Below are 15,928 nucleotides of genomic sequence, written 5' to 3'. Positions count from 1 at the left end.
TCATGCATCTCAACAGAGTGGGAAAGTAGTTAAGGATTTTCTTTTCTTTTCCTCCCCCAAAATGGGGATCAGGGGAGGGGAATGTTAATTTCTCCTGCTGTCTCTGGGTCATGTTCCTCTACTGCTCATTGGTAGTTGGCAGCTGTACTACCTCATGCTATAAGCTGTTTCTTATCAACAGGCTACTGGGAAGTAATATGTTTCCTCAGTGTAAGGATATTGTCTCCAGTTCACTTAGGCATCAAGTGCCATGCTCAAACCTGGTAGAAGAAGATTGTGTACGATCCTTTACCTGCTGCTAATAAACTCTGTTACTATGAAGGGGTCACTCACACTTATTTAGCAATGAGTAGAAGAAGATTGTGTGCGCTCCTTTACCTGCTACTAATAAACTTCTGTTACTGTGAAGGGGTCACTTCACACTTATTTAGCAATGAAACGTTTTTAAATAAATGAATGCTCATGTGAAACCCCGTATGTAAAATGGATACATGCAGGGGTCTTTATTTCAAATGATGCCTATAGTCGTTTTTTGTGTTTTTTTTTTTAAATAAATTTATTTATTTATTTGTTTGGTTTTGGCTGCATTGGGTCTTCGTTGCCGTGCCCAGGCTTTCTCTAGTTGCAGCAAGCAGGGGCTACTCTTTGTTGCGGCTTGCGGTCTCTAGAAAACAGGCTCAGTAGTTGTGGTGCACGGGCTTAGCTGCTCCGCGGCATGTGGGATCTTCCTGGACCAGGGCTCGAGCCCGTGTCCCCTGCTTTGGCAGGCGGATTCTTAACCACTGCACCACCAGGAAGCCTATAGTCTTTTTGGTCCCCTCTTGCCAAGCTGCTTCTTCCAGTGAGCTCTAAAGGCACTCTTTCAGAACTGAAGAGTTCCCTAGAACACCGTCCTAAAATTTATTTCCAGATTCATCTTTATATGCTGGGTAGGATAATGGGTTGTTATTCTACTTTTTTTATCCTGTCAGAATTCTAAAATATACTCAACGATCATGTGAAATAAGATGAAAAATCTCCTTAACATTCATGATGTTTCCCATCTATTCCTATCAATTCCAGGCAAAGGACAAACCGAAACACTTAACTGTACTTAATAGGAATCTTCCTTTTGGCTCTCGCCAAACATAGATTTCATCCCTTTTTTTATGCTGAAATTTTATTCCTTAGAGGCCCAGTTCCAATCATTGTTTTCCTTGTTTTCTGTGGTCCTACTATAAAGTTCATATGCTATCCTTTCATACTTCATACATATCCTTTCATACTATAAAGTTCGTACTTGAGTACAAGGAAGTGTACAATGCTTATTACCACATCCTTCCACAGAGAGAGTTCTATATGAGTTTCTTCAGTGCTGTTAGTACTCTATTTCAAGAATATTATCAGTTACATAGACTTTTCTAGGCTGTGGTATAATCTATTTATAAGATATACACAGCTGACCCGTGAACAGCATGGTGTGAACTGCTCAGGTCCACTTACACATGGATAATTTTCAGTAGCACATATTACAGCACCATGCCATCCGCAGTAGGTTGAATCTGGATATCGCAGTGGGCCGACTGTAAGTTCTATGCAGATTTTTGACTGGGCAGAGGGTCAGTGCCTCTAACCCCTGTGTTGTCCAAGGGTCAGCTATATAGTATCTCATCACTTCTGTGAGAAAATGTTCCAACTTCTCTGTTTTAACAACAGGTTAACGTAACCTGATGAGTTTCTTGGTTTTGGTTTTTTGTGTATGTATATTAGTCTTAATGTAGTTTTCAGTTAACTTTTTATATTTGAGTATAACTGAATATAAACCTTTTATTGGACCTAGCAAAGGGTCTCATTTGTTTACTTACCAATGAAAACTTTCAGATGCATTGTCTCTTTTGTGTTTTTGTTCTCAAATAGTCTCATAATGAAAATTTAGATGATGTGTGCCTAGGATTATATACTATATGATTACATATTAAATTAAAATGTATCTTAGGTCATTTTTTTTAGATCATTGTCATATGCTAGTAACCCATTGAGCATAATGGTTTTGTGCTTTTAATATCAACTTCAGAAGTATATTTTAACGATTTTTTTTTTTTTTGCTTTTAGATCATTTGGGGAATATTTTTCATCTTAGTTGCATTGCTGTTTATAATTTCTCTCTTCCTGTCCAAGTAAGTACAGTAGACACATTTTCTAAAGCACTAACACACATCCTATGATATTATACATTTTCCACGCTGAATTCCATTAGTGTAGCCCTATTCATCTTAAGTAGCTATTTTACTTCCAAGTGTTCTATAGCATTAACTCAAAGAATGACTAAAAAGCTCCAATAATAGACAGTATTTCTTTATTCTGTATCAATTGAACAATATCTGTAAGATATTTAAGTGAGGTTTAATTTGTTACCTGTGGTTTTCTTTGTCTCCATTGAGTCTGCATGCTTAAGTTATGATGATACTCTTTCTAAAGTAACTGAAAATGTGGTGCAATATGTAAATTCACTCTTTATACATTTTTTTGTTATAGTTTGGATAAAGCTCTTCATTCAGCTGGAATAGATTCTGGTTTCATAATTTTTGGAGCTAACCTGAGTAATCCACTGAATATGCTTTTGCCTTTACTACAAACAGTAAGTAAAAAAACCATCCATTTTATACTCTAGCAAACATTGTCACACTCTGTCAAATTATTATGTTGACAAACCTATTAGTACTTGGAAGTATATGCTTGTGCCCTCTGCTGATTTGGCTTTTTATTTACATATAACTTCTATGTTGATATGTTGCTTTAAAAATTATTGTATTGATGTATTACTGAACTCTCATGTTATACATAACTTGATTTGGGGATACGTGATAAGACTTAGGGGTGAACTTTTCCAAGCACTTCCCGTTTTTACTTTTTAACGAAGTCTTTTATTCCATATATAAATGTAATTTTTAGTTTAATTTGTTATAGGATTTTTCTTAGGATAATGATACTGAGCAATTTGGTAATAGTTTGGTAGTTTGGTAATTGTTTCTTGGAGGTTTTTTTTTTTTTTGCATTATCATACTAACCTGATCAGGGTTGATATTTTAAACATTGCCAAATATGAACAATGAATTTTCAGTTAATTTTACATGACTTCTAAAGCCCTTATTGTTTGTGTGTTAAGTTTAATTTTATCTTTTTCCAGGTGTTTCCTCTTGATTATATTCTTATAACAACTATTATTATGTACTTTATTTTTACTTCAATGGCGGGGATTCGAAATATTGGCATATGGTTCTTTTGGATTAGAGTGAGTATATGTTACAATATCATTTTGATTTTTTTCATCATTTTGTGCCTAATCTCCATTATTGCAAATTATCTTAGATTTATAATATAGAAGTTGTAAATATCTTGATACCAAAAATGGAAATACTAGCTTTTTCACTTCATGTTAACATAAAAGTGCTCTTCGTCTACAGGGACGATTTTGCCCTCCGGGATACATTTGGCAAAGTCTGGAGATGTTTTCAGTTGTTACAACTAGGAGGCGCTACTGGCATCTGTTGGTTAGAGTACAGGGATTCAGTTAAACATCTTGCATTGCACAGGGCAGCCTCCCACAGCAAAGACTTATCCATCCTTAGTGTTCGGCTGCATGGGAACACACTGAAGCACAGCTGGACTCATGGTAGCTCAAAAGATGGCCCTTACTACTGGGAGTGAAAGATTACTGTATGTTTGGAGAAAGGGTCATTTTCCTCTTAGAGTCATCTTGATATAAATTAAGAATTTTAAAACGAGATACATCATCTTCATACTTCCAGCTGTGGGTAAAATTCAATTAAATAGTGGCTTGAACTAATGAAAGACTTCTTGCTGTGGAACATTTTTAAAATCTAGCATTGCTTCAGTAGCTCAAAAATCAAGTCTAATATCTGGATTCCTCTTGGCTTCTCCCTCATGATTGTGATATGGCTGCTTCAACCCCATTTATTCTGTCCGTGTTCTGTAAGGAAAAGGTAGCTAGGAGAAGTGGTGATACCTATATCAAAAAGCAAGACTTTCCCAGAAGTCCCCAACAGACTGCTTTCCTTTTGACGTTTAATGTTTTATCACCACCAGCCACTACTAGGAGTAGGGAAGCTGGGAAACGTACATTTTTAGGTGATCATATCCCGTCCAGTATTGGAGTCCTATTACTCTACACTGTACTACAATCTAGTAATAAAACAGGGAGGTGCTATTTTAGTTGCTAGAATAAAAGTGTGCTCTGCCGTTGAAATGAAGCCCGTCACCAGGCTCCTTCTATCTGTTACCACATGTTTTAGTTTCCCTCCTGTATGGATACATGTGAAAATAGCTGTAGTCAGATGAACATAAATTACCATAAACTATACTATAGTTTTATAGTAGAGTATAATATGAGGATATCGTATTTCATAGAAATGAGTATTTAAAACATGTGGCATGTCTGTCCTTGGGAAGTAATATTATATAAAACTCAAATATATTACTAATACTTACAGTTGAAACTCCTCTAATCTTTAGATAGAAGTAGTTCTCAGTTCTTCTTAGCTCTAGGAACTTCTAACAGATGCTGTTACATAATAAGTTTAGAAGATTTTTCTGAAACAGACTGTGTGAGTACAAATATATTCTCTAGGTCTTGAGTTTTTAAAATAAACATGAATCTAAACCTAAAAGCTTTACAGGGAAAGCGTTGTTATTCTTTGTTGTTCTTATAATTATCTGGAAAGGCTAAGAATTCTTAGCATTTATTTTGGGAAAAAGAAACGGTGGATTGAACTGTGTTCGTTACCCCCCTAACAAAGGAGTGGGACTCAGTCCCTTCACATGAAACGTGTTGCTGGAATATCATCCCTGTGTTCTTTCGTTCCAGTTGTATAAAATCAGAAGGGGGAGAACCAGGCCCCAGGCGCTCTTGTTTCTCTGCATGATACTTCTGCTTATTGTGCTTCACACTAGCTACATGATTTACAGCCTTGCCCCCCAGTATGTTATGTACGGAAGCCAGAACTACCTGATAGAGGTAAGTGCACACTTTAAAAAGTCAGTATTTTGATATTTTAAACATAGTGAAATCTAAAATCAAATTCTCATTTGTGAAAGCTAACATATTAGCTCGTCAGGTTAAACTTAATATTGCTAAAACTAGTTTTTCATTCCATTTCTCAGCATGTTTATATTTGTTTCAAACAAGTTCTTTTTAAAAATAACACTGAATTTCATTACAGTAGTTCCTTAAATGGATCCCATGGTGCCAAGCTACTGAGCTGTGTCTCGGCACTTTACTAAAACTCATAATATTTACTCTAAAATAATATTTTAAGTAAGTTTATTAATATGGCTCCCCCAAAAGTTTTGGTGTGCAGAAAATTATGTCTGCTCATTGGTACCATGAATCCCATAGGAGAGACTTTATAACTATTTATTTGTACGTAACTATGATTTCTTTTAACATGACAGGGATCCTCTTACCTGTTACAGTGATTCCTTGGTGTTGATCTTTCAAAAGCCAGCTGTGATTCCTAGTTGTACCTGGAGAGCTAGTTTGAATATTTTGACAGCTTAACATATTTTGACCATATCTAATTCAGCCTTTGTTTAGTTTCCTTTTCCTAAAGTATCTCTTGCTTTACCTTCTAACAAGTCAAATCAAATCCATGTTTCACGGCCCAGTTCAAGCCTTACTTTAATGGAGTTTTTCATTATTAATCCATTCTCCCCGGGTCACTCCTTTATCCTGTACTTCCTCCATTCTTTCTTTACTCTAATATGTAATTAGGAACAAACAAACAAGATCTAGTAAGCACATCAGACCTTTAATACCATCCATAATATTGCTAAGGATTGAAAAGTTAGTTCATTGAAAAATATTAAGTAACAATGCCAGTGGATCAAAGATAAGGCACGATCATAATGGAGGTAACGAATGACACAAGTTTGGGAAATGATGCTAGAAGGTCACCTTAGTCATTTTTTTCATTTCTTATACCTTTTATTCTCTTCTTGCCTTATCTCCTGCACCTGGTTCACTAGGTCATGCTTATAAAACATTCTTCTATGAATGAATGAAATAACGCCATGCTTTTGCATGGATGAATGATATTCTTTTCTTGTTCCACAGTGGAAAAATAAGTAGGCCGTTTCTCTGGGCAGAAGCTCTGTTGTTCAACACAGGGCCTAATGATTGTTATAGGAAAGCCCTAATGTTAAATTTACCCTAAATCTTTTTCTCCTAGTTGCAATTTTATGTAATTTACCTTTTAGAATATTAGCTAGATGTAGTTTAATAGAAAACAGTATAAAGTTCATAAAGTGATTACTTTTTAATCGAAATATATTAATATACTATTTATATTTTAACTATATTTTCATCTTTCAGAGCAATATAACTTTTGATGCCCATAAAGGCAATTCAACCCTTTCTGTGCCAAAGAGATGTGATGCAGATGCCCCTGAAGGTAAAGTAGCTTTTATCACCCATCTTAGAATTTACAGCTCTGTAAGAAAAGATGTGTCTTGCATTTTGGTGTCTTAATCGTTTGATGCATTTGTTTTAATATGTGGTGACAAAGGAAATTCTAGCAAGAAGACCTTGGTGTCTTCAGTAGAATATCTTGGTAATTTACTGATTTCCATTAGGGAAAGTATCATTACAAAGTATTTACTTTTGAAGAACAAAACGTAGTTATTATTTATCACGTGTACTAGTATAATGAGAAACATTCTAAATGTCTTTTTTCATTGTTCTTAAAAATTTCAGGAGAGTTTTGGTGGTATCTGCAATATTTAGGACTGAGGCCTAAAGTACCTATGACCTAGAACAAATTTTGATCCATCCAACTCTGGTTACTTTAGTTAATAATAATAATGTTAATGATGACAACGATTAACTATTAAGAACATGTAATTGTGTTTCAGACACTGTGCTAAGTACTTTGTGTGTATTCTGACAAAAGCTCTGAGATCCTCTGCTCTTAACCTCTGTGAATTTTGAGACAATCTTTTTTTTTCTGTTTTCTGTGTGCTAAGGTGAGGTTTTTTTTCCCTTTGAATATTACAGTATGCTTTTATTTCAGGGTAAAATAATATGTCAAATATAGTATATTTCTTGATAAATCATTCAGGGGTACCGTTATGGAAAAGATAAATTTGGAGTTTTTTTACCAGGGTCAACTCTGGAATGTGGTAGAGTAACAGGAATAGGTACAGAGTCCAGGGTAGCCCAGTGGAAGAAGTACAGAGCTCTACGTGGAGATCACTGTGGGGTGGTGGTCTTCAGAAAGCAGGGCTTCAGAAAAGGGAGAGCAGAGCTGCCTCTCAAGGTGAATGAAGAATTTACCTGGTATGTGCATCAAGGGGAGGCTGTTCTAGGCAGAGGAACAAAATGCTCAAACGTAATTCGCTTAAACTGTAAAGTTTTGTGTTCCAGCGAATGTAAAGCACTGTTATTGTTTTGTTGTTTTAATTCTGGAGGGGTGTGGGTTAGAGGGAGGGAGAAAATGGGATTGCAGAGTTAGGACTCAAGCCCCGGAAGGCCTTGGAACAGTTCTAAGCAAGGAAGTTGAAACTGTGGTCTGGTTTGTTTTCAGTAACTTTATTATAACAGAGAGAACGGGTTGGAGAAGTTGAGAGCTGAGCGTAGAAATCGGCTGGGAGAGGCTGCCGGCAGGGGCTGTGTGCAGTCATGCAGGAGAGATGGTGAGAGCCTGGAGTAAACAGTGGTCTGGAGGGTGTGAGATGAAGAGAGAAGCAAGAGGATTTCTGCTTGCTTGGGTCTGAAGCAGTGGCAAGGCAACAGAATATTCTAGAATGGCCCTCCAGTTACTGAGTAATGGGGTAAATTTTGGTATCAGCAAGCTGAGTTAAAAATGGATACGAAGATTAGAGAAGAAATGTAAGAAATGCTTAGTTGACTTGAGATGTCTCACAGACCTTGAGGCGGAGATTTCGTGGGCACTTGGATATTTGCATGATGAACTCAGAAGGTGGAGAGAGAGGAGCGTGGAGACCAGGGCTCGGAGGAGGACGGCTACCCAGGGGCAGGCGGGTGAAGCAGGTGTGGGGAAGGGGACTGCACAGAGGCGGTGGAGGCGAAAGCTAAGTGCAGTGAATAAAAAGCATATAAAGCCGTGACTGAGTTTATATTCTTCACAGAAATTATTTGTGGAGATTGAGAGGGATTGGATGGAAACTAGAGCAGGCGTGCAGGGTCGGGGAAAATCTTTGTTTTTTTCTTTTTAAATGAGGAGAGACTTCAGGGAAGACGGAATGGAATTAATGGAGCAGGAAAAGTTGAAGAAAAATATCACAAAGGTTAAATGATGGGCCAGTATCTGGAGGAGATGGTATTTAGAACATCAAAGACTGAATGCTTTAGCTAGAAGGAGGGATGCCTCTTTCTCTAGCGCAAGGAAGGAAGCAATAATATGGACTCAGATAGTAATTTCTTAGGGTGAACAGGAAGTTCTGTATGATTGTCTCATTTTGCTGTGAAGTTTAAGTTCAGTCATCTGCTGAGAATTGTGTGGGCCATTGGGCACAGAACTGAAGAAAGTGGCAAAAGTTTTGATCGGTGAACAGAAGAAGGATCTGACTGAAGATAAGTTAGTGATAGATAAATATGTGAAGGACCAGAGATGGAATTATCTATCTGTATTTTTGTTGAACAAATCTGTATAGCTGGTACCATTCTCCATCATTGCCTAGGCTGTCTGGGAAGGTGGGTTGAAGGACTGAAGTAGAATGGTAAGCCAAGGACAAGCTAAGAGTGAGAGAATGAGACCTACTGCAGAGTCCAGGGTGTAAGGGAAAGAAGGGAAGCGACTAAAGCTGGGAGAAAAGAATAAATCAAGAGATGAGATGGGGAAGCAGACATGAAGAAGAAATAATAGTAAAAGGTTTTTTTTTTTTAACATCTTTATTGGAGTATAATTGCTTTACAATTGTTTGTTAGTTTCCGCTCTACAACAAAGTGGATCAGCTGTACATATACATACATCCCCATATCTCCTCCCTCTGGTGTCTCCCTCCCACCCTCCCCATCCCACCCCTCTAGGTGGTCACAAAGCACTGAGTTGATCTCCCTGTGCTATGCAGCTGCTTCCCACTAGCTATCTATTCTACATTTGGTAGTGTATATATGTCCATGCCACTCTCTCGCTTTGTCCCAGCTTACCCTTCCCCCTCCCCATGTCCTCAAGTCCATTCTCTATGTCTGCGTCTTTATTCCTGTCCTGCCCCTAGGTTCATCAGAACCATTTTTTCTTTAGATTCTATTATAGGTTTCTATTATAAATGTATGTGACTTGATTTTCCAGCTCTACTTTTGTAATGAGTTTAGTCCCAGGTTTTTTACTTTGAAATGTACATACACATGTCACACTAGGGTTGATAGTTGAAATGCTTTGGGTTGTCATTTTTAGCTCAGTGAAAGTAGAATGAAAAATTACTGTTGAGTTGATTTGTAATTTTTTTTTAAGAGGGCACTGATCTTGAAGATCTAAAAATAGGTTCTGTTTCTTAAATTCTTATAGTAGTATTGAAACCTTAGCAGAAAAACATCAAAATTTCAAAATTAAGTTGCACTGGTAAAGGTGTTTAAAATGCCCTTATATTGCTGAACTAGTGGATTTTTGTGTAATAGATCAGTAAGTTTAGTTAAATCATACCCTTGGCCATAACTTTTTTATGAATCACATTCAGTATTTTTCTTTATCAGTCTAATCTAATTTATAGTGGCTTAAATCAGGGGTCCCTAGCCCCCAGGCCACGGACTGGTATCGGTTTGTGGCCTGTTAGTAACCAGGCACACAGCAGGAGGTGAGCGACAGGCAAGCAGAGCGAAGCTTCGTCTGTATTTACAGCCGCTCCCCATGGCTTGCATTACCGCCTGAGCTCCGCCTCCTATCAGACCAGCGGTGGCATTAGATTCTCATAGGAGCACGAACCCTACTGTGAACTGCACATTTGAGCAATCTAGGTCGCACGCTCCTTGTGAGAATCTAATGCTCTGAGGTGGAGCTGAGGCGGTGATGCTAGCGCTGGGGAGCGGCTGCAAATACAGATGATCATGAGCAGAGAGGTTTGACTGCGCAGAGACCATAATAAATCAACTGCTTGCAGACTCATATCAAAACCTTACCAGTGAGTGGCAAGTGACAGTTAAGCTGCATCTGGTGGCAGGCTTTAAGTTGGAATCCGACACTTATTTTAGTCTGTGCCTGGCCTGCCCATTATTTTTTTTACCACTTCCATCCATGCCTCTTTCCTGCACTGCGTCCTTGTCTCATTCACAGTTTTTGGTAAGCCCACAAGATAACCCTAGGCAAAATGAGTAAAAAACAAAGTCACTGGGCAGCTTCTTTGTTGCTGGAGAGCTTCTTTGAAAAGGGAGAAAGAAAGACCCAATGATGAGACAGAAGACTCTTAAGACTGCCAACAAAAAGAAAGCTGCATTTAAAATAAAATACCAAGAGTCCTACTTAAGTTATGGGTTCATTGCAACAGGTGATTCACATTCTCCAAGCCCGCTTTGTATAATATGTGGTGACTGGCTATCCAACAAAGCCATGAAACCTTCAAAACTGCTTTGCCACATGGAGACCAAGCACCCTGCATTAAAAGACAAGGCTTTGGAGTTTTTCAAAAGGAAAAATCATGAACATGAAGGAAAGCAATTATTGAAGGCCACCACTTCATCAAACGTGTCTGCACTGAGAGCAACCTTCTTAGTGACTAACCGCATTGCTAAAGCTAAGAAGCCCTTTATATTGGGTGAAGAGTCAATCCTGCCTGCTGCTAAGGACATTTGTCGTGAACTTTTAGGAGAAGCTGCAGTTCAAAAGGTGGCACGTGTTCCTCTTTCGGCTGGCACCATAACTAGACGAATTGATGAAATAGCAGAGGCTGTTGAGGCACAATTGTTCGAGAGGATTAATGAGTCACTGTGGTACGCAATCCAGGTCGACGAGTCTACTGCTGTTGACAACAAGGCAACAATGCTTGTTTTTGTGTGATATATTTTTCAGTAGGGTGTGCATGAGAATATGTTATGTGCACTTTTGTTACCAACCAACACCACAGCTGCAGAGCTCTTCAAGTCTTTGATTACATATCAGGAAAACTGAATTGGTCATTTTGTGTCGGTATATGCACAGACAGCGGCTGCCGTGACTGGATGGCTTTCTGGTTTCGCTACTCGGGTCAAAGAGGTCGCTTCTGAATGTGAGCCCACACACTGTGTCATCGTAGAGAAATGCCAGCTAGCCGAAAAATGTCACCTGAACTTAACGTTTTGCAGGACGTGATTAAAATTATCAACCGCATTAAAGTACATGCCCTTAACTCACGTCTGTTCACGCAGCTCTGTGAGGTGATGGACGCAGAGCACACACGTCTTCTCTTACACACAGAGTGAGATGGCTTCCCAAAGGTAGATCACTGGCCAGAGTTTCTGAGTTACGAGAGCCTCTCCAGAGATTTCTTTTAGAAAAACAGTCACCACTGGCAGCACATTTCAGTGACACAGAAAGGGTCGCAAAACTTGCTTACTTGTGTGACGTATTCAACCTGCTCAACGAACTCAATCTGTCACTTCAGGAGAGAACAACAACTGTGTTCAAGTCTGCAGGTAAAGTGGCTGCATTCAAAGCCAAACTGGAATTATGGGGGTGACGAGCGAACATTGGGATTTTTGACATGTTTCAAACGTTAGCAGAGATTTTGAAAGACTGAGCCAGGGCCTTCTTTCTCCCAGCTGGTGCATGATCACCTAACTCAGCTTTCAGAAGAGTTTAGCATTACTTCCCAACCATAAAAGACCCCTGAACTGGGAAGGAATGGATCCACGACCACCCACTTGTGAATAAGCCAGGTGAATTGACTTTGTATTGGAAGAGGATCAACTGCTTGATCGCAAATGACGGTGCCCTCAAAAGTATGTTTGAGACAACTTCAAATCTCCATACGTTCTGGATTAAAGTCAAGGCGTAATATCCTGAGATTGCCACAAAAGCACTGAAAAGCCTGCCTCCGTTTCCAACATCCCATCTTTGTGAAGCAGGGTTTTCTGCAGTGACAACAACCAAAACGAGATCACAGAGTAGACTGGACATAGCTACACACGTCGGGGGTCACTGTCTCCCATCAGCCCCAGAGGGGACCATCTAGTTGCAGGAAAACAAGCTCAGGGCTCCCACTGATTCTGCATTATGGTGCGTTGTATAATTATTTCATTATATATTACAATGTAATAATAATAGAAACAAAGGGCATAACAAATGTAATGCGCTTGAATCATCCCCAAACCATCCCCTCTCCCCCACTAGTCCATGGAAAAATTGTCTTCCACGAAACCGGTCCTTGGTGCCAAAAAGGTTGGGGACCACTGGTTAAAATAACCTCCTTTGAACTGCCGAATATTTTTGTAAAACATTTTAGTTGACTTATTCTTTGAAATGTTGCTTTGCAGTACAAAAACATACCCTTTAGGTTTATGGCTTTATTTTTCCCAGTATTATTTTGGTTCTCCAGCTAATCTCTGAATGTCAAATTTGCCTGTGCATACTTGGAAGAGGATGGTAAAAATATGACCATTGAACTTGGGGTGGCAGGGTAGATTTTTTTAAGAGAATACTTTAAATAAAAATGATGAGGGGCTCTAAGAGAACTCTCCTCCGCCAGATTCAAAATTAAGACGGCTTTGGGGACTGCTGCTCATACAGAAAATATTAATCCTTCTAATTCATATATAAGGAGATGAAAATTATTGAGTTTTAAATGTTAAACATTTTTTGAAATGATGGCAAAAGATGAAGGAGCAGGTTAGAACGTGAGATTTGACGCATACGGGTGGGGATGGGGTGTTAAGTGTGGTGACAGAGTCCAGTTACTGCACACTAGGAAATGTCAGCATGAAGAGGAGAAACGCAACACTATTACTTGTGACATTTTAGTGGGCACTTTGACTAGAGTAGATAATAGTGTAATATAAATACCCCATAAGGTGCTTGATGTCACCTTCGTTGTGTACCTTTTGCAAGTAACAGAATTTTGGAGAATGATTTTTAGATTATGAAACAAAAATTATAATTTAGAGTGTTATACTTAAAATTATTTTTGAGGAAAGGTAATCTCCCTAGAAAGATGTTAAAGCAGTGATTTCTAAAAATACATATATTGACCTCTTACCATTATTAAGTGCATTTCATAGACTTGTTTTTCTTAAGTAATATTGCATTCATACATGAGGTGGTCTGGCATTTATTAAATGTTATAATGTTTGAGAGTCATCTAAAAATAGTTAAGGTTTTTTTGTGTTTAAAATGATCCCTTAAAGAATAGGATGATTTAACAGATTTATAAAGAATGCCTATCATACTATGTTCACAAAGTTACCTTAAAACAACAGTATTACTTAATTTACCCTTACAGGTAATGCATTGTTTATAAGTTCAAAATGAGTCAGCTGAGCAAATTAGAAATCAAGTTTTAAATTTTATATGCTAATATGACAAAAGGACTTTTATTTACATTTTTAGGTTCACGTTCTTTAATTGCTGCTTAATCTAATAAGCATTAATACACAGACAACGTATATGTTAGTGTGAATAAAATAGTTAAAACAGACACAGAATTATGAAGAGTAACATAAATATACAGAAATATTTGAGCCCAAAGAGGAAGATGGATGATCAGTTTCCCTTTGTGGACAAACAGAATAGAGTACTGGGGTAGATTCTGGGAAGGAGAGAAAGCATCAGAGGAGACACATATACCACAGTCCCTGCCTTTGGAAAGCAAACAGCCTAATGGATTTGGATATGAAAATGAATAATTGTAATAGAAAAGTAAATGGCAAGCTATAATGAAGTTACAGACAAAATGCTATGGGAAGGCAAAAGGGGCTAATGGTTTTCTCTGCAGTGTAACTTTTTAACTGGGCCCCAAAGCATAAGTTAAATCCAAATGAACAAACAAAAAAAAAACTGCAGGCTATTCCAAGCAGAGAAGGAACCTGCATTAACAAGGCATAAAAACAAATCTACTTGGCATCTTACAGAAAAAATAAATTGTGGCAGGAGCATTGAATATTTGGGGAGTACAGTGAGGGATGAAGCAAGAAAATATATTTCCAAATGATCATTTTTAAAAATCTATGAACCCAAAGTCTTATTTCTGCCATCCTATTTAATTTATCTTTCCTTGGAGTATACTTGAGTTGTCTTATTTGGACATTAAAGCAACTGGAAATGCGATAATCTGTATAAATCAAACTGGATTTTTGTGGATTATTCTGGTTAAGTATATTTGTTAATATATATAGCCAGCCTTAAAAAATCATCGAACGATCTATGGCTTTAGATTTTAGCTCTAGGATATAATTTTACTAGGACAGATGGTTAAGATGACTCAAGTTAGCTGATGATGCTAAAATAGAAACTGATGTGTTAAACTTTAAACTACGTGAATTACAAAAAACTGACTTGAACTTAAAGAGCTAAAGCAGGGTTAAAATTATATATATTAAGTACAAAGGGAAAAGTAAGAATTATTTTGAATAACTAAAGATAATGTTAGAGGAAAATTAATAAAGTAAAATGTGCGTTGATATCTTACTTTAGAAAGTAGTTGAACACTAAGTTCTGGAGTAAACAAGCCCGTTATCAAGGAGTGGCTCAAAATACATTCTCTATAAATAAAACGTGTTTACCAAGCTGTTTTGCTTTTGTCAGTGATAAAAGCAGGTTGACTTGTTTTCTCAGAACCTCAAGTACCTATCCTTCTGCAAACTTTTATCTAAGATATTATGTCAGTTAGAGATAGAGAATCTTTTCCCCCTCATCTTCTGTATAACAAGTATAGAAATGGAAATACAGGCTACAAAGAGACACTTAAGTTGTAAACAATTTTTAAAATATAAACTAGAATGTTAAAGCAAAAAAAGGGGACTTTAGTGAGGCCATCCATCTAACTGGTTTAATACCCCTTTTTTGCAGATACAGATACTAAGGCCCTAAGAGATAAGTTAAAAGTTGATAGTATGAGACTTGGGACTATAATGCAAGTGTCTGGATTCCAAGTCTCTTTTTTTTTCTACATTTCACATTTTTGTGTTTTGTTTGCATCATCTGCCCTTTAATTTTAAAAACAAAAGGGTGTTACTGCTTTTTTAGTATAATGGAGACAGTCATTTGAAGTCACTCACTGACGATATAAAAGAAAATCAGAGGTCAGAGAGCTTAAACCTAGGTTATGTGAGAAGGAAACATGAGTCTGGGCAATGAGAGATGAACAGAATACTAAAGCATTACAGGATCCAAGGTACCGCTGTGTGCAGAGATCATTCGTGAGGATGCTTCAGAGAGATATTTACCAACTAGCCAATCTTAAACCTTTGAGAGTGCAATTTCAGTTAGGGTAGTATGGGCTGAAGTATTAGAGAATTAAGTGAAAAGATTTAACTATGAAGAAAATTCCTTTCTGCATTTGTTTTTGGTTTGGGATTTTTACCATGCTTTCTAAATAGCCTTAAAAATCCCACATATAAGTGGCACGTGGACTGAAAGCAAGAGGATATTGCTGAAAGTTGTATATGAATCTAATTTTTAGTATGATACCATACAGAAGTGCATTCAGGAGCTTGCTGTTTGGCTAATGCCTCTTGACTCTTTTTGCAGAGTATATTCTTAATTCCACAGATCTGTTTCCCTCATTCAGGCAGTGAGGGAGAACATGGGGTTCTGGTTTGAGTATTTTGGGTTGAGTCCTTTGTTGAACATCCAAGTACAGATCTCGAGTTGGCAGTTGAGTTGGGTCTGGAGTGTGGAGAAGTTTATGCCAGGTTGGCTGGGGCAGGTGGGAAGGAAAGCTGTGAGGTTGGATGTGAGATCACCTAGAGGGTGAACTCAAACAGAGAAGAGGTGCGAGGGTGGAGCTC

The 15,928-nt window shown here is 37.8% G+C and overlaps 1 protein-coding gene across 2 annotated transcripts in view; it reads left to right on the top strand.

Annotated features, from left to right (window-relative positions):
• Nucleotides 1-15,928, top strand: part of LMBRD1 (LMBR1 domain containing 1) — a 115,775-nt gene that overhangs the window by 81,030 nt on the left and 18,817 nt on the right. For both annotated transcript variants that reach the window (XM_022590474.3, XM_030759469.2), the window contains exons 10-14: nucleotides 2,092-2,156; nucleotides 2,515-2,617; nucleotides 3,167-3,271; nucleotides 4,865-5,014; nucleotides 6,371-6,449. In XM_022590474.3, coding sequence (XP_022446182.2) covers nucleotides 2,092-2,156; nucleotides 2,515-2,617; nucleotides 3,167-3,271; nucleotides 4,865-5,014; nucleotides 6,371-6,449 — 502 coding nt within the window. The remainder of the gene's footprint in view (nucleotides 1-2,091; nucleotides 2,157-2,514; nucleotides 2,618-3,166; nucleotides 3,272-4,864; nucleotides 5,015-6,370; nucleotides 6,450-15,928) is intronic.

The sequence above is a fragment of the Delphinapterus leucas genome, chromosome 12, assembly GCF_059928025.1.
Source record: "Delphinapterus leucas isolate spDelLeu-1000000601 "Yukka" chromosome 12, BTC_Dleu_Yukka2, whole genome shotgun sequence".
NCBI classification, from domain to species: Eukaryota; Metazoa; Chordata; class Mammalia; order Artiodactyla; family Monodontidae; genus Delphinapterus; species Delphinapterus leucas.
This window is presented reverse-complemented; position numbering and strand designations above follow the sequence as displayed.